At 38.2% G+C, this 23,442-nt stretch overlaps 1 protein-coding gene across 2 annotated transcripts; it reads left to right on the top strand.

Moving 5' to 3' along the window:
• LOC109828934 (protein RER1B-like) lies at positions 6,271–11,726 on the top strand. 2 transcript variants are annotated; one of them, XR_002243902.1, is made up of 4 exons: positions 6,271–6,447; positions 10,409–10,589; positions 11,196–11,282; positions 11,362–11,443. XR_002243902.1 is itself a non-coding variant. In XM_020395930.1 (3 exons), the coding sequence occupies exons 1-3, from the start codon at positions 6,344–6,346 to the stop codon at positions 11,413–11,415; spliced, it is 339 nt and encodes a 112-aa protein (XP_020251519.1). In that variant the 5' UTR covers positions 6,271–6,343; the 3' UTR covers positions 11,416–11,726. The 2 variants fall into 2 exon arrangements, 1 of the variants encoding a protein (XP_020251519.1); XM_020395930.1 differs by lacking the exon at positions 11,196–11,282 and having other exon boundaries at positions 11,362–11,726.

The raw sequence follows: 23,442 nt of genomic DNA, 5'->3' as shown, positions 1-23,442 counted from the left end.
AAACCACCCCTATTAAGTGGACAAACGGTTTTGAAACCGTCCAGGTTCTGTTTGAACCAGTTAAACGCGAAATTCGCATTCTGGAATGAACTCTGCATCTTCATCCTCGGACGTAGAGTTGGGCTCTGCGTATTGGGCTGAAAACACAGCAATGAGCTATGCGTTTAGATCTAGAACGTAGCGATGAACCCTGCATTTTGGGCTTAAAATGCAGCAATGAGCTCTGCGTTTGGAGCTGAAGAGATCGTTGACTTGTAATCTCTTTTATCAGAGCATTACGAAGGTCGTCATTTTGTAATCTTCCCTCTAGCTCCTTGAAATGTAGGAATCATCAGATTGTAATTCCCAATATTGATTGTGAAATTTGTTGAATTAGAACTTTCATTGGTTGTTATTAAAATCGTCAGATTATAACCTTTATCGATCTACGTAAAAGTTTTCAAATTGTAGCCTTCTCGAAGCCGTCAAATTATAACTTCCATCATCGGTGTTTGATGAGGATCAGCTATCTGTAGTAATTTTTGAACAGCCTACACCAGCTGAGCTCCCAACTTGGCTGACTCATCAAGACATTCTTCATGACGACTCGAGAGACATGACCAGTCGACCCTCTTGTCAAAGTCGACTCGCCTGAAACCTACTCGATCTTCTATTCAAAGCCTTATGAGGAGGAATCGATGAACGTTAATTCTCGACCAAACTAGAGGATAATATCTACCTCATGCTTTTCTCCCTGACCAGATGTCAGCACCGCAGTCAACATTGGACAGGTCTTATCATGACCCTAGCTCCGATAGTCTCCATGACTTGTTATATCACATGGGCTTTGCCATGCTGCCCATCACTCTCCATTTAATGTTGAGACGATCTCTCTAATGCTAAAGTGATCTTCCCCCAATCACCTGCTGACACCCGTAAAGTGGATGCTGACACAATCATCAGACCATACCTCACAATCACTACTTCGTACTCGGCTAAAGGTTCTGATCTGCCATTCTCCCATAATATAAATACAGGTACTATTTTCCTTTTGAAGGGGCAATTCCAAAATAAAGAAACAAAGGGAGAACTCTAAGTTCTGCTATTTCTCTTTCACTGAAGTTCATCAGCTAACTTGATCATTGGAGGTACAACAGGGGAACCAATCCCCATCCTTTCACGAGTTTCTATATGTGCAGAGTGTTCAGTAACCCCAATTCAAGAACCAAACATAAAATCAGAGAAGAAGGCGATCCCCTCATCAATCTCCTCTACCCTCTATCTTATCGAAATTATCCTGTTTTGGATACATATTGACTGCGTGATCACTAGTACATCAACAGTTTGGCGCCCACCATGGGGCATCCTCTCTTTTTCGAGAAGTTATGACAGGTTCTGAACAAGGGCCTAATCAGTCTCATCCTGTAACTCAACTCTGAAGTTATGTCACCCAAGCTAAATGGAGTCCAAAGTTGTGTCACTCAAGCTAAGCAGAAAATGGTTTTGGCTAAGAGGAATCGACATTGTCCTCTTCCTCTATAGACTTAGCAACCATTTTGGGAGTACCTGCCAAGTTAACCATCCATAGGATGGAAGATCTCCCATTAGCTTCAAAGCTTCCTCAAGAAAACCACCATGGTTGTCTTTTTGGAAAAAAACAACTCCAGCTCCTGGAATATCTTTCTTAAAAAGAATTCCATTACAATAGTTGCCTAAGCTTCTATGGTAGAATCATGTGACCCGCAATAACTCCACAAGGGAGACCTGTACGTGGCCTTGGAAGAATCATAGCCAGACGTTCATCGACTAAAAAGTCCCAGAAGAAAGGACTCTACAACATCCCCGGGACAAGTGCTTGAGGGAATATTCTCAGTAAAATTGTACAATTTTGTTCATCAATAATAAAATTGTCATTAAGCCAAAGTCGACTTATGTCTTCCATTTTGGCATAAAAAACAACCATAAAAGCCTTTGGTACCTTTTTAGGAATAAACCCAAGGCACTAACCATATGGTCAACTCCCACAATTGCCTCTTGATCATTATGGGGATCTTGAAGACCTAGGCGTCTACATAAGACTTGGGCACCCAACCTCAGGGTTGCCATTTTTCTTATTTTTTCCCCAGGGCGGACCATGGTAGGCAGAGAGACCTAGTCGACTTCAGTAAGTCCTAGGCACAGCCTAAAGATTGTAAAACATCTATTCGACTTCAGTAAATTCTAGGCATTCGACCCCATGGTTGAATTAAAAATTCTTGGTACCTTTTGAGAAATAAACCCAAGACACTAACAATATGGTCGACTCCTACAGTTACCTCTCGACCATTATGGGGATCTAGAAGACCCATGCGTCTACGTAAGACCTGGGCACCCAACCTCAGGGTTGCCATTTTCCTTATTTTGATCCAAAGGCGATCCTCTATAGGGCGAAAGACCTAGTCGACTTCAGTAAGTCCTAGGCACAACCTCAGGGTTGTAAAAGACCTAGTCAACTTCAGTAAGTTCTAGGCATTCGACCCCAGGATTGATGTAAAATCCTAAAAATTTGTAAAATAATTTTAAATAAGCTTTATTGTGATTGGTGATTATTCTGGAATTAATGGATTGGTTTGGAATCAATTTGAGATCGATTCGTAGTTTCAACATCGGTATCGCGAGTCTACTAAAATATGTTACTATTTTATTTTTAGTAATTTTTCTATTAATCAGATGGATGTGAGATTTGTATCATTGATCTTAGAATTTCAAGACGGTGTTCTGGGTAAATTTTTGTTGTTTTCTAAAAACAGAGACTAAAATCCTATTTTTAAATTCATCTCACTATATAAAAGCACCCCTCCCCTTCGCTCTCCTCACACAACGAAAAAAAAGAGAAGGAGAAAGAGAGAGAGAGAGATCAGAGGAAAAGAGGGAGATGATTTTGGCTTTTCGGAGATCAGAAACGGATAGAGATTCTAATTTTAAAGATTAATAAAGGCAAGTTCATCTCTTTCCAAACCCATCCCCAGTTAGTTTTGATATTGATAAAAAATTTGATGAATAGAATTTTAGATCAAATCCAAAAAAAAAAAAGAAAAGACATGATATTGATGAAAAGAATGTTAGATCAAATCCCTAAAGACATGATCTTTGTTGATGTCCGTGAACACACAGTCGATGGGGTTGTGGTTCTGGTCTTCGCGCCGGTGGCGAATAGGGGGAGGATGAGAGATGTGACCGACTCCTCCTCCGACTTTATGCCCGATCCTCAGACTGGAATTCTCGATTTTTCTGCACAAACAAGAAGAAACCCGTGGGAGGGCGGAGCTCATTTCCCCCGTGGTACCTCCGATGATCAAGTCAGCTGGTGAGCTTGAAAGGAGTTTGAGGGAGAGTCCCTGGGCCATTAAGGTCCTTAGAGGATACTCTTTTAGAGTTATTAGTTCTTTTTTAGTAAAGGTAAATTCAGAGCTTTTATGAAGAAGTAGCAGAAAAATCCTCCCATTTTTACCTTTCCCCCCTCCTTTTATAGCCCATCGCCTCTGAGAGTTTGACCCTTTGGCTTTGGCTATGCACAGGAGGCGGTTGAGGGGTGAGCTAGAGGCTGAGTCATCTTTCTCCTTCCAGGTGTCGGTTGGCGATTGGGAGGGAAGTCATTCAAATACATGAGAGAGGTGTTATCTTAGTATCCTGGATTCGACAAATGAGGCAGGGCAGAGGATAGGCCCACTGTTTGGTTGTCCTTCCCCCTCCAGATGGTGGCTGGTGACTGGAGGGGAAGTTATTCGAGCCCAGAAGAGCATCATGGCGACCCCAGAGAAGTGGCTTGTGAGTAGAATAAACGGCTTATGCAGGGATTTGTCAGAGCAGAGATCTTGATGGGACTAATTAGTGTTGTTGTGTTGATTGACATCTGAGGTGAGCTTAGATGGATCTTATCCCCTTAGTAGAGGCGAGTCGGTTCGTGAGTTGTCTTTGTGATTTTCTGACTCGACAGCTGAGTGAGATTCGAGTCGAGTGTATAGTTGAGACGTTTGCTTGAGGAGTCGTCTTGATTACGAGGGACCGATTGGTCCCGCACTTCGAGTCGGTAATGATGACCCTTGGTCAAAAATGACTCGTCCGCTTGACTGGCCGATAGACTTGCCATTGTCTGGGCTTTTGAGCCTCTAAGCTGGTTTGGACCATGGCCTTTTTTAGCCTATACAGACAATCTTTCGGTATCTTCATCTTTAGATGGTAAATTACCATAACAATAAATTATCAGATTTGATGCGATTTGCTATGTTATATACATATTTATGGCTATTCAGGTTGTTTATATGTTTTTATAGGTTTCAGCAGATTTTTTGAGTAATTCAGACATGTACTACATAAATTTATGAATAATCAGGTTATTATTACAGGATTCATGTGATTTTTTCAATCTCAAACAGAAACATTCGAACTTTTATATGATTAAGATTACCTCATATTACGAGCCAAAAAAAATTGTATATAGTGGGGGTAATCTTATCATGGTGACCATAAACACTTTTCCCTACAAATTTCAAAACATCCAAACAAACAAAAGAAGAGTGAGAAATGTCATATCAACAAAAGTTTTCCCTTTTTGTCCATGCGAACCAAACACAAGAAAAGTAAATACATTGGTTTCTCACCATTTTTTATGTGCGAAACAAAACAAAACAATTTATTTCTTGAAAAAATTTGAAAAACTAAATACTTGTGTTTCTTTATATGGAATTGTATTTCCCTATATCTAGGAAACGAACCAAACAGCCCCTAAGTAATAAGTTAATAGTCCTGGAATCTAGTTTAGCGCACATGCTTTCTCATTTTTGCCCTCAAAATTTTCTCGAAATCACGATTAGCGCACCACCGTCATCTCTCTCCCCCCTCCCCCTCGGCTCTCTCCCATCTAGGGTTGAGCATGGTTCGGTTCAAACCGAAAAAACCGACCGAACCGATCCGAACCGACCCGAAAAAAGCGGTTTTATGAATAAGGCGGTTCGGGTCGGGTTGACAACTTTTCAAACCGACCCGACCCGAACCGACCGAATATATTCTCAAAAGCCTCAAACCCTACCCGTTTACCCGACCCGTCCCAAACCCTCAACCCTAACCTCATTTCCTCTAAGACTCCTAGTCCCAGTCGCCGCTACTCATTCCCAATTTCCCATTTCCCTCAATCCCTCTCTCTTGCTCTCTCTCACTCTCCTCAGCCGCCACCCGCCACACGCGACAGCCGAGGTCAGCCTCTCTCACTCTCTCTCACTCTCCTCAGCCGACAGCCATGGTCCATCTCTCTCACTCTCTCTCGAGAAGCTGCAATTGGGAAGGGGAGATGACTTATTCGATCGCCATAGCTTTTCTTCAGCTGTCGGTGATTGGGTTCGTGCTTGCAGAAAAATGGTGGCTGAATTGTTGTTGCTTATTTGTCCATGGTAAATCCTTTATCTTCTTCTTGAATTCAGCTTAATTAGCTAAAAAGTGAGTTTTTGACGAATAAGTACATTCGGGTCTATAACGCACTAGACAAAAATCTTGCAATGAACTCCTCATTAGGCCATTCTTCGGTCTTGTAGCTTCTGAATGCTGATCAAGCATGAAAATCCCAAAAATAATTCTTTTTTTTCTAATTTCTTATTTCTAATTCATTTGTATTTGTATTTTTTCTGGTCAAATTTAAGATAACTCATGGGGGTTTTGTTTTTTATTAGCATAAAGCTTCAGACAAAAACACTCAATGATCTGGGTTGTTTCTGTCAAATATAAGACGGTGCTTATATATTTGTGCCTTTGATTGTTATACTTGATGAAGTTAGAACCGAACAAACCGAACCGAACCGCACCGAACCGATTTGCAATGGTTCGGTTCGGTTTTGAATTGTATGTGGTTCGGTTCGGTTGTTCAAATTTTGGTAAACACCGACCCAAACCGAACCGTGCTCACCCCTACTCCCATCTCATCTCATCTCATCCCCTCAAAATAATAAAGTGACCAAATCTAAACCCTAACCCTAGGCCTAATCAACCATCTCCATCAACGGCGACCAGGAAACCTAACGTAGGACACTTTCCCTTCGATTGACTTCTTTCCCCCACAATTAGGGGTTTTCCGCAGTTTTCTGATGGATTCGGCTCCATACGACCGCGCCGACGTGATCCGCTTCGCGAAATGAGAGAAGCGACTATTTCCCGCGCCTCTCCAGTACTACTTGGACGGGTCGGACGCGCACACGTCGGTCGCCGGTGGGTCGGACCCTAGCTACGGTGGCGGCGATCTACTTGCTTGAGGGTTAATTTCTGGCAGGGGTTTACTATGTAGTTTGTATGGCTTGGGATCTACGTGCTGAATCTCTTGATTGGGTTCTTGTCGCCGATGGTGGATCCGGAGATCGAGGCTTTGGATGGGGCGTCGCTGCCGATGAGGGGGTCTGATGAGTTCAAGCCCTTCATTCGCCGGCTGCCCGAGTTCAAGTTCTGGTAATTTCCTGCTTATCTTGTAGTGTATATTGTGCATTTAGGTTTTATAATGATTTATAAGTGCATTTAAGTTACATTGAGTATGAAACGGTCAGGGATAACGTGAGAATGCTTGAGGTTGGAATGTTTTCTTTGGTGGTAGGACGATTCTGTTGATTTAGGATTTTCGTTAATGAAAATGCGTGAGATTGTGTTATGCTTTCTTTCATGGCGATGTAATGTTAGACCTCTAGAAGAACTCACTCTTGTAATTGGATTTGAGGGGAGTAATGGAGGGGAAGTTAAGTTAATTTGGGAGAAATATTGTGGGATTTTGTTCCCCTCCAAATTGGGGAGGGGAAGGGAATTGATCGAAATAAGATTATCCTATAACATTATCCTTCCAAGATCAAATACAATGGCTGAGATTGAACTTGAGGTTCCCTTCCCTTCCCTTTGTTGAACTCCCAAACGGGGTGAAATATAAAGGAGAAAAACCCTAATATGTAATAAACCAAACATGACTTAATTTAGTTAATGTGGACCCTAACGTACCACCATGTTTCCATTGCCTCTGCATCCCCTTGTGGGTTGGCTTTGCACTTGTCTAGTCCCGGTTGAGTATTGTGATCTCGGTGTCAACCCTTTGGCTTTGCACTAGACTAGTCCCAATCAAAAATCACAGTGCTAACGTCACCAGACTCACTGCTCGCTTGCAACTGGAAAAGTTAGGTTGACATTGATATTATTTGTTAGAGATCTAGGAGAACAACCCTAAAAACCTAGGTGTTGGAGAAAATCCAGATCTCTAATAGATTCCACATTGACTCTCTAGGGACTAAATGGACACAAGTATATAGATATGTGAGATGATGTTCTGGTAGTTCGCATTATATTACATAATTTCATTTCTAAGTGCCTAATTTAATACCAAACACTCAAAAGTTATTTTTGGCCTTAAGCTAGCATTATTTTGGATTGAGTTGCGCAATTGAATTACCATGTTTGTAGAGGTTATTGAGGCTAGGTTTCTCATACTGGAGAAGCTAATCCAACACCAGTGTTGTGCTCCTTGCTTATCCATTGTATTATAGTATAAATCTGGTCTTTAGTGATAGCTTGTCGTCCATATTACTATTAATTTCTGTTTATTTGTATTAGATATTACTTGCTATTTGATTTCCTTTCTTTGTTAAAAGCTATTGTAAATATTCTAGAACTTTCTCTTAATTTCTCTGGGGTAACTTGTTCTGACCTAGGTTTATTAAATGTTTCATTTTGCCAAGAAATGGTGGTCTTTGGCAAAGTTTGAGAAAACCTGGACATCATAAGTAGCAAATAAATGTGCATGAAGTAGCCTGTCATGTGTGCTTAGGGCTTTGCAGTCTCATGCTGTTTACATTATCTAGTTCTTATAACGGACTGTAATTCCTTTTGTATATCAGGACAATTGCTAGGTCATTGGTGAGCATATGTGTTGCATTTCAAATTACAGTACATATTACACGATAAAAATACTTATGTCTAGAATAGATAGTCTTCTGTTATTCTCTCTCTGGAAAACTGGCAGCATACTCTTTTATCTACACAATTGTTACATTTCTGGTTAGGGAGTACATTGAGAATGCCATATACACTTGGACATCATGCATTGACATTTTGATAATACGTAACTTTGCAATGTTTGCATGCTATTCCTGGAGTATTATTGCGTACTTTTCATGTACTAGATATCTGGTTGTATTGGATTGAGATTTATACAATTCTTACTTGGGTTAGACTAGATCCCAGATAAAAATATGGTTACATAGCAGGCTGAGTACCTATGACCACTATAATCATATTCTAGGCCTTCCCTATCAAATATTGATTCTGATATGTGGTGTGGATTTTACCCATGTTTTGATGATCTTGATATACATATATTTTTTACAATTTGCTGGTAACATTATGCAGACTTCCTAAGATTTTCTGCCAAGATCTGGTCACAAAGCTTGTAATATCCAAGCGCAGATTGGTGGATGACCTATTTTATGGTTCATGAGGTTAGTGGCCCTGCAAAATTGCATTGGACAATGCTTCTTACAGGCAATCGTGTTCATTGTTCATTGTTAAAGGCAAACTATGTAAGGTAAAGCAGGCTGCATAAGTTAACTGGAAGAAACTGCACTAAATTCACTAATCATTGTTTGTTCAAATTGTATATAACAGATGTTTTAACAGGACTTCTTAAAAAAAGCTAATGCAATTGTTAGGGTCATGCATGCTGTCCTTTTTAAACCCCACTAACAATGACAATCATCTTGGTTTCACTTGCCAAGTATGTTAATTTGCTCAAGGACAACTTAATAGTGGATCTAGACCTTTTATTAGGTGGATTCATTTATAGAGTTTCATTAGGATGTGGGAGGGTTGGGCATGAATATATACGTTTTGTACTTGATAGAATGAATGTTATAGGAGGTAACTAGTTCATTGTGTTTCTTGGTAATTGCTCGTAAAATCTTGATTTTTTGTCGTGCAATTTTGTGTTGGTAACTGATTTCCAGCATCTGTGTTGTTTTAACTGGAGTTTTTTAGTGAGTTTCTTAACAGTCTTTCATTAGCTTGCTGACTAAACATTAGTTGATATGCAGTTCCAAAATATTTATATTTATGAATCTGTTATGATTGGGAAAGAAAAGAAATGCGACTAGGATGTACTGTAGGAAATGCTGGATATTATTAGTGGGCATCCAATTGAATACCATGAGTTTTTATTTATCTGGAGCACTGTAGTATTATTCCTGTTTTATGCATTTAATTCGTCTAAGAGCTTTGAGCATAATAATGGTCGTTTGAAAAAGTTGCCATAAGAACATTACGTGTTACAAACAGACATGTGTTAGTGTAAGGAAAACATATATGGGAAAGGCTTAGGGTTCTCTTGTTTGGATGATATGTATAAAGCTCTGTGACAAAAACGACGTATGAGCTTGCTGAAAGACTTTTTCTGACCTTTTCTGTGATTTCTTTTTCATGTTTTGGGTGGTGGGGCTGGGATTTGGGTTATTGCTTGGATCCTGTGGTATGAACTGATGGCACCCCTATCATCTGAGTTCCTTGCTAATGGTTCGAAAATTTTGTTTAAGGAAGAAACTATAATGTCATAATGCATGAGGTTTGCAACGTCGTAGTCTCTACTGCTGCTTTTAATTGGCCACGACCTCTTGGTTTATTCGGTAGCGAGGTAGTCGCTGCACTTCTTTGTTGGTTTCTTGATCACTAAGTTAGACACTTAAAAGGCTTCAAAATATGACTTTTGAATGATTGACTATGAACTTTGTGCGAACTTTTATAAGCAATTATGCTAGTATGCAACTGATTGACACTAGCAGCCTTGTCAAAGTAAAATTGAAAGTTCAGAATTTTTGCTATAGATGGTTTAAGCTCATGGACCTAAGGAGGAACTCCTAATTCAACTGACTATAGAAAAAGATTGGATGATGTAAAGCTGCCTGGTTAGCAAGTAACGTTCGATTGTCGTCACCTTTAATTAGACTAGGAAGCACAGTTCTGCGCTGTTGATATCAGGCCTCTTGAGAAATCTGTCGAACTGAGATGTTTCTGAGAGATGCTGCAGTTGTCTGAACTTCAATCACTTTAATTTCTGAAGTAACAATCGGTTTAATTTGCACGTATTGAGTTGGGGTATTTGTGTGTTGATCATCAAATAAGCTCAAGTTTTCATATTTGTAAGCCAATCTGCAAAGTATGGCTTTTACTTTGTTAAAGATGGATTATGATGTAGATAATGCCACTTCACACGTCTGTTTATTTAATCTTTGGGAACCAATGATATCTCATTTGTTCTAAATATACACCTTTTTACACAAAGAAGAAAGAAAGAAGAAAATAGCGATTATCAGAGCTTTTTGTTGGAGATAAAGGAAATGTGAAATTGAAGTGTTGCATTGCTCATCTAGTTTCTTTTGTGTTTCAGGTACGCCATAACAAAAGCCCTCTGTGTGGCATTTTTTATGACCTTCTTCTCGATATTTGATGTTCCAGTTTTCTGGCCCATACTACTTTTCTACTGGATTGTTCTTTTTGTCTTGACCATGAAGCGCCAGATTCTACACATGATCAAGTACAAATATGTCCCATTCAGCATTGGGAAGCAGGTGAGATCTAGCTTTAATGCTAAAAATTATTGCCCACTGTCTTTTGACGTTTTAACTAAGATTGTTTCAAAGATAGCCTGTATATGAAATGAGACAGAAACTTGCGGAATTTGAAACAAACTTCTCATCAGACCTATAGGTTTGCACATAACAACATGTTCATACTGTTGCCTATATTGGACCAATTGTTCTTTTTTTTGGGTGCTTTATGCTTGTTATCCAGAAAAATTACACATTTGTGTGTCACATTATTTCAGCTTGCGATAAAAATTTTCATTAGTATTTACATAGACCAATAGCGTCAGACAGATTTAGCACTTTTGATCTATAGTCAACTGATAATTAGTACTGCATGTTAGATTTGTTGCACAGAATAATTTATACAGTAAGTTGCAGGTACACTCATGTATTGTGGTGGTGTAGCCACTTATATACCCCATATGAAAAAAAATTTATTAGCATTTATACACCCTTGACGCCGGATGACATTATTTGCTCACCGGCAATTTATAGAATATATATTTTACTGTTAAACTGAGGGCAAAGGGTTATTTATCATTATGTGACATCTCACTCTAAAGTTGAAAAATAATGTTGTGTCTGCAGACATAAAATATTCATGAAGCAATAAGTACAGAGATGTCAGTTCTAAAATCAGACGTAAAATATTCATGAAGCAAGAAGTACAGAAATGTCAGTTCGAGAATCAGACACTGCATGTTTCATTCTCATTTCTTTCATTTAACCTGCATCTCATTTCTGATGAAAACAGAGGTATGGCAAGAAGAAGCCTTCAGCATCAAGTAGTCGGTTATCCAAAGATTAACAGCTAGGTCGAGTTCCAAGCATAAAAAGATACCAGAAGCACGGAGATGGGGGCAAGAAAGTAGTTGACAGATTGGTGGATGTGTTGTGGATACCATAATATGAAAAATATTCATCAAAATTTATGTTAGGCCTGATGAAATGTATGTCAACAGCTTTGTTGTGGGAGAGGTGACATTCTCTGCAGAAGATGAAAATACACAATACATCAAATGTGAATTCTTTCACTTGCTGTTCCCTGTTGTGCTTTATCACACCAGTTTATGTATAAATTTTCTATAAAATTGATGGCTAAACTAGATTTATGCTTTATTTTCTAACAATAGTTAAGGAACGAATGAAGCCACTGCTGTCTGAAATTACGTTGCTAGCTGCTCTCGTTCTGTTGTTACCCATGTTTGAACAGGGATTGCATGTTGAGGTCTCTTTGTAACACCGATGTCACCGAGACGTCCGCATAATGAATACGGATTACAAAAAATTAGGACGAGTTGTTTCTCGATATGAAGAGGATCAAAATGGTTTATCTATCTGTGTAATTGTTTAACCCCGATGCTGATGAGGGCGTCATCAAGCCTTTCAAAGCACCTGACACCAGACGCTTCAGATGAAGCGCTGTCCGATAATCGTTTTGAGGCCCGAGATCCATCACATCTTTTGCTATTATCAAATGCACGAGGGCCGGAAGGTAAAACGTACGCCTCAAAACTTGATTTCCCAGGGCTTAGGGTTTACCAGTCACATGACTGACGCTCGCTTCAAACCCTCTTGACACAAGATTGCAATTTGCTTTCCTCAATATATTTTATATTATTGTATTATATATACAAAGAGCATGTTTTAGATCCTCACCTATAATTCCCTATTTTAAAAGCATCCCATGAATATGAACGAAAGGAATTTCACAAGCTGTGTGATGTTTCTTGATTACCTAGTGAAGGAGATACTAAAGGTGGGAATATGGTTATTATCACCCCAACAAAAATTGAAAAAAAAAAGAATGCGGTGAATTACGCATGTCCAAGTATAAGCTATAAATGGTACATATGCGTTGCCTCACAAATCAAGGAGTAAAAAAAATTGAGATTAGATCACAACATTATAATCATTTCATTCTCGGTTAGGAAAATGAACTTACAATTTAAAACTCCTTGCGCAACATCTGATGTTAAACAAACGACAATTAATGTTAGAAGTTCATAGGGGGTAATTATAACCCACATGGACATATCTATAAGGTTGAAGCCTGCATATTTTTTTCAACAATTCCGAACAAGAGAGCCTTTTTTCAATTCGAACAAACTCAAAGGTGCAGACACATGACACCTAGATCATCTTTCTTCTAGTATAAGCGGAGTAGACACTAAGAGCGACATGACACCTTGACTCAGAAACATCTTCTAACCCTTCAAAGATATCCTCTTGCTGGACTTCTCTCTTCCTCTTCACGTGCTAGGACCTTAGATTCAGAAGTCTAGTAACCTGTTTCCTCTTCTTATTATTTCTCTTTATCCCATACTATAATTATCTCCCTTTCCTCATTCTTTAATCAACTTTTTCAAATTAATAAAATTTCAGAAATCTTCCTTCACTGCTGAAAAATACTATCATCTTCCTAACAATGTTTTATTATTGGACAAGTTGATGTTTGACCAATTTATTCAACATTTTGTGGGGTCTACACTTTGACACCCACAATATGCTTACAGTATGGATCCACCCTTATTGAAACCAAATTTTGTGCCTTCTATCTATACTCCTACTTGCTAAGTTTTGCATCATCCAAAATTCTTATTTTAGTTGAAAGTAGAGGAGGCTACCCTTTCAATCTTTGTCATGAGCTTGAGATGTTAAAAACGTTCCTAATGTAAGTACGATATTTTTTTGTCCCTTACGTGGCAATTGTTTTTGTCTCTTTTAGTTCCCTCATGTCTTTTTTAATCCCTTTCAAGCATTGAATTTTTCCTCATTGATCTCTTCTGGGGTTTTGCTGTCTTATGTCATTTAGAGCCCTTTTTTATTTTGCTCTTTAAACGTAGTTGTGACTTGTGGAGAAATCAGAGATTTGGTCCAGATTCCGTGTCATAAGTCGACTCATGCACAGACATAAGTCAACTTATGGTAAGTCGATGGTAAGTCGACTTACGTTCTGTTCTGGAATTGTTGGTTTTGACTCTGTTAAGTCGACTTGTGAAGCCTGTCAAGTCGACTTGTGGTAAGTCAATGGTAAGTCGACTTACAATATGTTCTCCAGTTGCTGTTTTTCTCTCTACCAAGTCGACTTATACATCTTGTTAAGTCGACTTATAGCGGGTTTTTTTCTGCACAGTTAGAGCTCCTATTTGGATTCTGTTTGGGTTTTTGTTGTGGTATAAATAGGAACACGATTTTGAGGGTTTGTAAGGCTTGAATTTGGGATATTTGGAGTACAGGAAAGATGTATTTTCTGAGCTATTTGATTATGATTTATTTGGAGAGATTAAGAGCTTTGTTGGTGAGATTAGTTTGTTCCTTTGAGTGATTTGTAATATCAATTTGTACTCTTCTTCTCTATTAGTGAAAACGCCATCCCCTTCTTGCGCCGTGGACGTAGGCAACTTGCCGAACCACGTTAAAATTGGTTTGTTTGTGTTTGTGGCATTGATTTGATTGATTTGGCCTTTATCTCGACGTTTGGTATTTGGTTCCTCGAAGCACGTTTGGTTGTTTGGATTCCGCACAACGCACAATAATTGGTATCAGAGCTCGGGCTACGCTTGGACTATTTGGAGGAGTAGATTGTTTTGGAAGTTCGGCTAGGGCTTCGTTTGGTGATAAAGGTGGGATATTTTTGGTAAAGACTCTATCTTTTTCAATTTGGATCTATTCTTCGTTGATTTTATTATAATTTTATACCCTCATTATCTATTTTATATGAATAAATATACCACTAATAATTGTTTTTATCTTTTAATTGCAGATTAATGAAGAATAAATCTCAACTTCCCATCTCTCAACAAAAACCCATTGATTAAATGAAGAAATGATTCAAGAAGCCTAAGTGCAATTTTCGACTTTTTGAAGGCCCAAAGCAAAAAAAAAGAATACACCAAGGAAATGAAGACCGGTCTTGAAACTTTGGGCCTGCAAACTCCAATGGGCCGGTGAATTAATTTTGAAAATCAAGTGAATAGCATGGACTTGGAAGCTTCATGGGCCGGACTTCACATTTGATTGATGCTTTGGACTTATTTGCAAAATGGAGGCCGGATTTGTTTGTTGCTGCAACTTGGGACCGGACCTCAAAGAGGCTTTGCTGCTGGACCGGACTTGTGATGTTTTTTTTAAAAATCAAATGAAGATTTTAATGTGGACCGGACTAGGCTTTGACAAGCTGCAGATTTGGGAATTAATACAAAAGTGGGCCGGATGTTTGAAAATCAAATGTTGCTGCAGATTGCATTGGATGGGCCGGACTCAAAAGCAAAAAAATGAAAAATGAAATTTGTTGCAATGAAACCGGACTTGATTGTGCAAACAACAACAGGCCGAAAATACAAGCTCTTACAATGAAGACCGGACTTGATCAAATGAAATCAGAAATTGTTTGCTGCAGTTTTGATTTTAATGGGCCAGACTTGCTACAAAGAACTTGATTTTCATTTATTTTTGAAAATCAATTGGGCTTCTTATATTTGGGCTAGAGAAGAACAAAAAAAGCAAATTCAAAGGTGGAGATTGTTGCTTGGGGCTCAAGACAAATCCAATGACTCATATTCATTGAAGATTACTATAAATAGGGGTAGAGAGTGAGGGGTTAGAGAGTAAAAATTTTGTAAACTCTTTTTGGAGAGGAGGGCTACTCTTAATTGAGAAGGCCTTCCAAAAATTGTAACTTTAGTTGCAATTAATAATAATAATTTTTTCACCACTTTAAATTTTTCTCTTCTTCTCTTTATTGGATGATGAAGATGAAGATGAAGATGGAGAATTATTTGAAGGTTTGCATTTCTTTCTTTTTTTCATAGTTTAGATTTTTCTTTTCTTTTTATTTTTGTAATTAGTTCTTTTTCTTGTTTTTATTTCTTAAAGATGTGAATTTAATTCTTGTAGGAAGTTTAGAATTATATGAAACTAGTCTAATTTCCTTTATATTGTATGAATTATTCTCTTGCACTTAAAATGTTCATGTTTAGGATAATCAACTAGAGAACTAATCGGTAGAAGAAGAATTTGATAATCTATGCTTATCTTAAATGGTTTGATAGGTTATGCTTATGAATTCTAGGATTATTATCATGTTGTTGTTCTTATCATGAATAGTAATTTTAACTTAGATGATAATTTGATAGGTTACACTTTCCTTAAATGGTTTGATAATCTATGCTTAATAAATCTAAGTTGAAATATGATAAAAAGAGAATAGTTTATATTTTGTAATTGAAATTGGTTAGTGGATTATATTCTAGATTTCTTACCTCTTTTGAATCCTTCATCTTAACTTTCTTAAATTTTCTTTTCATTTTTGGTTTTATTTCTTGATTTTATTAATTCATATTTCTTGCCTTGTGATTTCATTTATTCTTTAATTCTTCCTTCTCTCCTCTAAAATTCAATTTATTATCTTTTGCATATATTCATAACAATCACTCAACAAAATCACATTCACACTTATTCTTTATTCCTAATTGTCACGCACAAAATATAAGAACCAAGTTTAATAATCTCTTAAAATCACCTTCTTCGTGGGATCGATATCTTTTTATACTATAACTTGATAAATTGTGCACTTGCAATTTTGGTACATAATTATGCCGCATCAAGTTTTTGGCGCCGTTGCCGGGGAAGGTGCTAAAATAGGATTTTATTAACTTGATTCTTTAACTTGTGTATTTTTCTTGTGAAGGAACCGCTTGGAGCTTGAAAATCTTGGATTGAAGATCAAGAATTTGGAGCATTGCTTTCGGGTAAGTCTTCTTTCTAGTTTTCAATTCCACCCTCTTTAGCTAGCTTCACAATTAGAGACAATTAGGATTTAAAAAAAAAGATTTTATTTTTGTTGACCATAATAAAATTCATCTTTCACTTAGATATTAACTAACAAGATAATAAACTCAAACAATTTTCCCCCTTCTTACATTTGATTGTTGTCGACCATAATTAAAAAAAAAGATTTTCTTTTTATCATCCTTTTTAGTCGCTTTTAATTTCTAGGGTTGCATTTCATTTAGTGTAGGAATTCACCAAAGTGATTGTAGCACTTGATTTGGCATACACTTAAAACATTCTTAAGGGCAAAACCCCAATCAAGATAAGGTAAGGGATTTCATCACCCTTTCCTTAGCCCACAAATCACTAATTCCTCACTTCACAAACCCAAGCCTTCTAAAACTCATTAGACGTTGACCCCTAAGGACACGAGCTCAATAAGGAACAAGAAAAGTGAACGATTTAAGTTTTCTCAGAATAGTTGGTGTCTAAGGCAAGGTTTAGGGGTAGCGTAAAGCGCTCCGCAAGGAAAGAGGTACTTAATTGATCTTTGATCACCCTCTAGTACTATCCTTACCTGGCTAACTACCTGGGTAAAACTTTGATCTTTTCACTGTAGGAATTTTTGGTTAGGAGCTGGTCTAGTGGAGTTAGGCTAAACCCTAGAGTTAGAGTTGATTGAAAAGTGATTGCCTTGATTTGTTTTAGTTAGGATTTTTCTTTTTCTTTATCTTCTCATATAAAAAAAACTAATTTTCTTTCTTTCCTTAAAAGAAAAAAAAACTATCTTTCTTTCTTTCCTTTAAAAAAAACTCGGAATTTGAGGAAGTATGTATTATGATAAAAATGAGAGAATTAACCGAAGATGCGATTAAGCTTAGATTTATTCCATTTGCTCTAAAGGACAAAGCTAAAAAATGGCTGTACAGCTTACCGATAAATTCTATCTCAACTTGGGAGGAATTTGTCACCGTTTTTCTCAAGAAATTTTTCCCTATTCACAAAACGGTAAAGCTTAGGAACAGCATTCAGAATTTCAAAATTGTCCCGGGAGAGCCATTCTGGAAATACTTTGACCGATTTAAAGATCTTTTAATCCAATGTCCTCATCATGGTCTAGAAAAATGGCGATTGTGCCAAGTCATATATGAAGGATTGGACTATTCTTCAAAAACATCTTTAGAATCGATGTGTCAGGGAGATTTTATGAGAAAAAACGCCGATGAAGCTTGGGAATTCCTAGAGAGTCTATCCGAGAAAACAATGCAGTGGGAAAACTGTGATGACAGGGTTTCATCTGTTTCCCAATCTAAGTCTAGTGGTTTTTCCCTGGAGTCAAACATTGCTTCTGAAGCGAAGATGGCGACGATTATGCGGAGGTTAGAAGCCTTAGAAGTTAAGGAACGAGCTCCGGCTCAAATCAATCATATTTCTGCCCCGGGATGTCATAACTGTCAGTCTCCTACCCACGTTTCAGAGGAATGTCCTCTTCTAGGAAACAACCATGCTTTAGAACAGATGAACGCTGCATTCCAGCGCCCTAGAAATGATCCATTTTCTCCAACCTACAATCCAGGTTGGAGAAATCATCCCAATTTTGCTTGGAACCAAGGAAATTCTCATGGAAACCAAAACTTCATTCCTGCGTCGAACCAACAATTCCCTAGGGGAAACGCTGTCCCATTCAACGCACCGAACAATTTTTCTAACCCACCTTTTCCAAACCAACATCCTCATCCTCACCAGCCTACAAATCCTTCAAATTCTGATCATGACAAACGTTTGAGTGTCTTAGAAAAGGGTTTAGAAGCTATGATCAAAGCTTCTACACAAACTACCAACATGTTGACCCAATCATCCACCACTCTAAATTCATTCATGCAAACCACCGGCCAAGTGCTCAACTCGAACACACAAGCCATAGCCCGGTTAGAAACCCAACTTGGGCAACTAGCCGCTGCCGTGAGTGAGAGAGAAAAAGGAAAATTTCCAAGTCAATCTGTTGCAAACCCTAAAGACACTGGATCCAGTTCCAACAACCCAGCTCAACTGAATGCAATTCACACTCTGAGATCAGGAAAACAAATAGACAATCAGGTTAGAATGCCACCGGATCAAACCCCTTCTCCCATTCAAAACACTCCTTCCGATGAAGCAATTCCTTCATGCCACCGGATCAAACCCCTTCTCCCATTCAAAACACTCCTTCCGATGAAACAATTCCTTCCGATGACCAAAATGCTGAACATGAGATTGAGCCTGATCTAGATAGGTATAGGCCCATTGCCCCCTTTCCAGATAGACTCAAACCTAGGAAAAACTCCCCGCAGGTTGAGAAAATCCTAGAAACATTCAAACAGGTCAAGATCAACATCCCTCTCCTAGATGCAATCGAACAAATTCCCTCTTATGCAAAGTTCTTGAAGGACTTATGCACTAAGAAAAGAACCACCAATGTCCCCAAGAAAGTCTTCTTAGCTACCAACCTCAGTGAAATTTTTTCGAAACCCATGCCGTTGAAATATAAGGACCCTGGTTGTCCCACAATTCCATGCGTCATAGGTAACACTCACATTGATAAGGCACTTCTAGACTTGGGAGCCAGCGTCAACCTCCTTCCTTATTCAGTCTATCAACAGCTAGGTGTAGGAGAACTTAAACCTACAAGATGCACTCTACAATTAGCTGATAGATCTGTAAAAATTCCCAATGGAGAGGTAGAGGATGTTCTGATCAAAGTTGGAGAGTTTATTTTCTCTGTTGATTTTATTGTCTTGGAAACGCAGCCCGTTTCCAATCTCAAAAGTCAAATCCCCGTCATTCTAGGAATATCGTTCTTAGCCACCTCAAATGCTTTGATAAACTGTAGAACCGGTCAGATGAAACTATCTTTTGGGAATATGACTGTTGACCTCAATATCTTTAACTTAGGGAGACATCCTAGTGATCCATCTGATGAACCCATGGAAGTGAATTTCATTCAAGGAATATCCAGTGAACAACAAGAGGGAGAGTGTGAGTCTGATTCAAATGCATCTGATTTAATGATTGAGGAGCTTTCTGATGATGAACTAGAGATAGAACCGCTGATCAATCATGTTTTTGCTGTTGGCTGGCAACGAGAACCTTTAGAGATAGAACCCCGAGTCCAGCTTCGCCCATCTGTGGAGGAACCCCCTAAGTTAGAGCTCAAACCTCTACCCGAAAATCTAGAGTATGCCTACTTAGGGGAGAACGAGTCTTTACCAGTTATCATTTCTTCTGAGTTGACTACCGATCAAAAGGAAGCTCTCTTAGCTGTTTTAAGAGAGAATAGGGAAGCCATTGGATGGACCATGACTGATATCAAAGGGATTAGTCCAACCATTGTTCAACACTGAATCCATTTGATAGATGATGCCAAACCTAGTAGAGATGCTCAACGTAGGTTAAACCCAGTGATGAAAGAAGCCGTTAGGAAAGACATTCTGAAATGTCTCGATCATGGGATCATTTATCCCATTTCTGATAGTTCATGGGTGAGTCCAGTCCAAGTTGTTCCAAAGAAATCTGGGATCACCGTGATCCAAAATGAGGCTAATGAGCTGATTCCCACTCGGATCCAAACTGGATGGCGAGTCTGTATTGACTACCGAAAGCTCAACTTAGCCACTCGGAAAGATCACTTCCCTCTTCCTTTCATTGACCAAATGTTAGAGCGTTTAGCAGGACACGAGTTCTACTATTTCCTGGATGGATATTCAGGTTACAATCAAATCCCTATCACTCCAGAAGATCAGGAGAAAACCACCTTCACTTGCCCGTATGGAACATTCGCATATCGACGCATGCCCTTTGGCCTGTGCAATGCACCAGCCACATTCCAACATTGCATGATCAATATTTTTTCCGACATGGTAGAGCGATTTCTCGAAATTTTCATGGATGACTTTTCTATTTTTGGTGACACATTTTCCCAATGTTTACATCATCTTAAACTGGTCCTAGAACGGTGTAGGGAGAAAAATCTGACTCTCAATTGGGAGATATGTCATTTTATGGTTAAACAAGGCATTGTCTTAGGACATGTAGTTTCCAATAGGGGAATCGAAGTGGACAAAGCCAAGGTAGATCTCATTTCCAATCTCCCTCCTCCCAAAACAGTCAAAGATGTCAGATCGTTTCTTGGTCATGCTGGTTTTTACCGACGTTTTATCAAGGATTTTAGCAAAATTGCTAGACCCTTAACCAATCTCTTAGCCAAGGATACATCATTTGTCTTCTCCCCCGACTGCCTCAAAGCTTTCGAATATCTGAAAAAGGAGCTAACCACAGCTCCTATCATTCATGCACCGGACTGGACCTTACCCTTCGAACTGATGTGTGATGCATCTGATTCTGCAATCGGTGCTGTTTTAGGACAACGGTTTGATGAAAAACCGCATGTGATCTACTACGCCAGTAGGACTCTGAATGATGCCCAACAAAACTACTCTGTCACAGAGAAAGAGTTTTTAGCTGTAGTCTTTGCCTTAGAAAAATTCAGGTCCTACCTCATCGGTTCCTTAACCAAAGTTTTCACAGATCATGCCTCACTAAAGTATCTTTTGACCAAAAAGAATGCTAAAGCACGGCTCATTAGTGTCTAAAAATCACAATAGATAGCTGATCCCCATCAAACACCGATGATGGAAGTTACAATCTGACGACTTTCAGAAGGCTACAATTTGAAGACTTTCACGTAGATCGCTGAAGGTTACAATCTGACGACCTTCACGACAACCGATGAGAGCTCTAGTTTAACAGCCTTCACAATCAACATCGAGAGTTACAATCTGACGACTCTTGCATATCAAAGAGCTAAAGTAAAGATTACAAAATGACGATCTTTGCAACGCTTCGACAGAAAGAGACTACAAATCAATGGTCTCTTCAAATCAAGACGTGGAAGTCCTCCCCGCGTACCAGCATCAAGATGCGCCGCGTTCATAGCCACGAACGCAGCTCAAATACAGCTCCAAAAGTTGCAAACGCAGCTTAAATCGCCACTGGACGCAGCTCTATTCGCTGCCCGACGCAGCTCAACATCGCTGCCCAACGCAGCTCAACATCGCTGCCCGACGCAGCTCAACATCGCTGCACAACGCAGCTCAACATCGCTGCACAACGCAGAACCGCTGTCAGCTTTTAGGGAAGGTCACTAGAAGAAATATGATGCCGTTACAACCCATATTATCTGTTGAACTTTTTGATCTGTGGGGTATCGATTTCATGGGACCATTTCCAAATTCCTTTGGAAATATCTACATTCTAGTAGCCGTTGAATACATGTCAAAATGGGTTGAGGCGGTAGCTTGCAAAACTAATGACAACAAGGTCGTTGTCAAGTTTTTGAAAGAGAACATTTTTGCCCGGTTTGGAGTACCTCGAGCGATCATTAGTGATAACGGTACACATTTCTGTAACCGTTCTTTCGAGGCTTTGATGAGGAAATATTCAATCACACACAAATTGTCAACTCCTTATCACCCCCAAACCAGTGGACAAGTAGAGGTCACAAACAGGCAGATCAAACAAATCTTAGAAAAAACAGTTAATCATAACAGAAAAGATTGGTCTGTAAAATTGTGTGATGCTCTGTGGGCATATAGAACTGCTTTCAAGGCCAATTTGGGAATGTCACCATACAGATTAGTATTCGGAAAAGCTTGTCACCTACCAGTAGAATTGGAACATTGAGCAATGTGGGCAATAAAACAGTTAAATTTTGACTCAGACTCAGCAGGTAAAAACAGATTGCTCCAAATAAATGAGTTGGAAGAAATTCGGAATGATGCATACATAAACTCAAAAATTTACAAAGAGAAAACAAAAATTTTTCATGACAAATCAATTTTGCGAAAAAATTTCTCTCCAGGACAGAAAGTTTTATTGTACAATTCAAAATTGCATCTTTTTCCGGGAAAATTAAGATCAAGATGGACTGGTCCATTTTTTGTTAAACAAGTTTTTCCACATGGAGCTGTCGAGATAGAAAATCCTAAAAATGGTAATATTTTTAAAATAAATGGTCAACGTCTGAAACCATTTTTAGAATTTTCTACGCTCGGAGAGGAAGAGGTGTTGGTTCTTCATGAACCTCATTATCTATAAAAAAAAAAAAACTAATTTTCCTTTTGTTTCTTAAAAGAAAAAAAAGAAAATAAATTCTTTTGTTTTAAAAAAAATTAATAAAATAAAAATAATTACTTACAATTTTTCTCTTATTTGATTTCTTCATCCTCATACTAACAGTAATTGCAGATCATTATCATCATTGTCAACCGAACAACTGTAAGTTCTCCAATTTTATCTGCTTTACTTTGTGCTTCAGCGAATTTGCATTGAGGACAATGCAAAATTTAGGTGTGGGGGTGAGAAATACATATTTTCCTCTTTATTTTACCTTTTTAGTTATATTTTTCTTTCCATTTGTTTAAATTTTTTTTTTTTTTGAAAATATTGTCACTTGCCAAATTGATAGAGTTAAGTAATAATTGATCAAATTGATAGATTTTAAATTTTCTAATTCTTAGTTAGTGACATATTCAAGTTCACCTTTTATGATAACTCCAAATAAAATTCTTAAGAAATGATTTTTCAACCAGTATACCTTACTTAAGTCTTACCTTAGATTTTTAATTAAAAATAATGAAATTTTTGCATGCTTAACTTAGAGTTGAAAATATTTTTTCAAGTTATCTTAATTTACACAAATTTTTTTAAAAGACTATATATACTTACACATATATATATTAAAAAAAAACTAACCTTATAAAAGAAGAGTGCGAAAAAGGGGCACCACCAAAAAAAAAGAAAAAAAACTCTTAAATTCAAGGTGATTCTATCTTATAAAGCCTAAGTTGACTGAGCAATTAAGCCCAAGGAGTATCTCTATACTTAATGACCTAAGCCCAATTGGGTTGGGATTCATTGGCCCAAAACTCGTTAAATGGTCACTTAGAAAGCCCGTTAAAATAGAAAACAATCACCAAGAATTAGAGAGTGAAAAAAAAAATATATACATATATATAACACTAAC

This window comes from Asparagus officinalis, chromosome 1 (assembly GCF_001876935.1).
Source record: "Asparagus officinalis chromosome 1, Aspof.V1, whole genome shotgun sequence".
NCBI lineage: Eukaryota > Viridiplantae > Streptophyta > Magnoliopsida > Asparagales > Asparagaceae > Asparagus > Asparagus officinalis.
The sequence above is the reverse complement of the archived record's forward strand: the minus strand, read 5'-3'. Positions and strand labels throughout refer to the sequence as shown.

Coding starts and splice junctions, on each gene's coding strand:
- LOC109828934 (XM_020395930.1), top strand. CDS start 6,344: ATGGTGGATCCGGAGATCGAGGCTTTGGATGGGGCGTCGCTGCCGATG. Junction 6,448..10,408: donor CTGCCCGAGTTCAAGTTCTG/GTAATTTCCTGC, acceptor TTTGTGTTTCAG/GTACGCCATAACAAAAGCCC. Junction 10,590..11,361: donor CATTCAGCATTGGGAAGCAG/GTGAGATCTAGC, acceptor TGATGAAAACAG/AGGTATGGCAAGAAGAAGCC.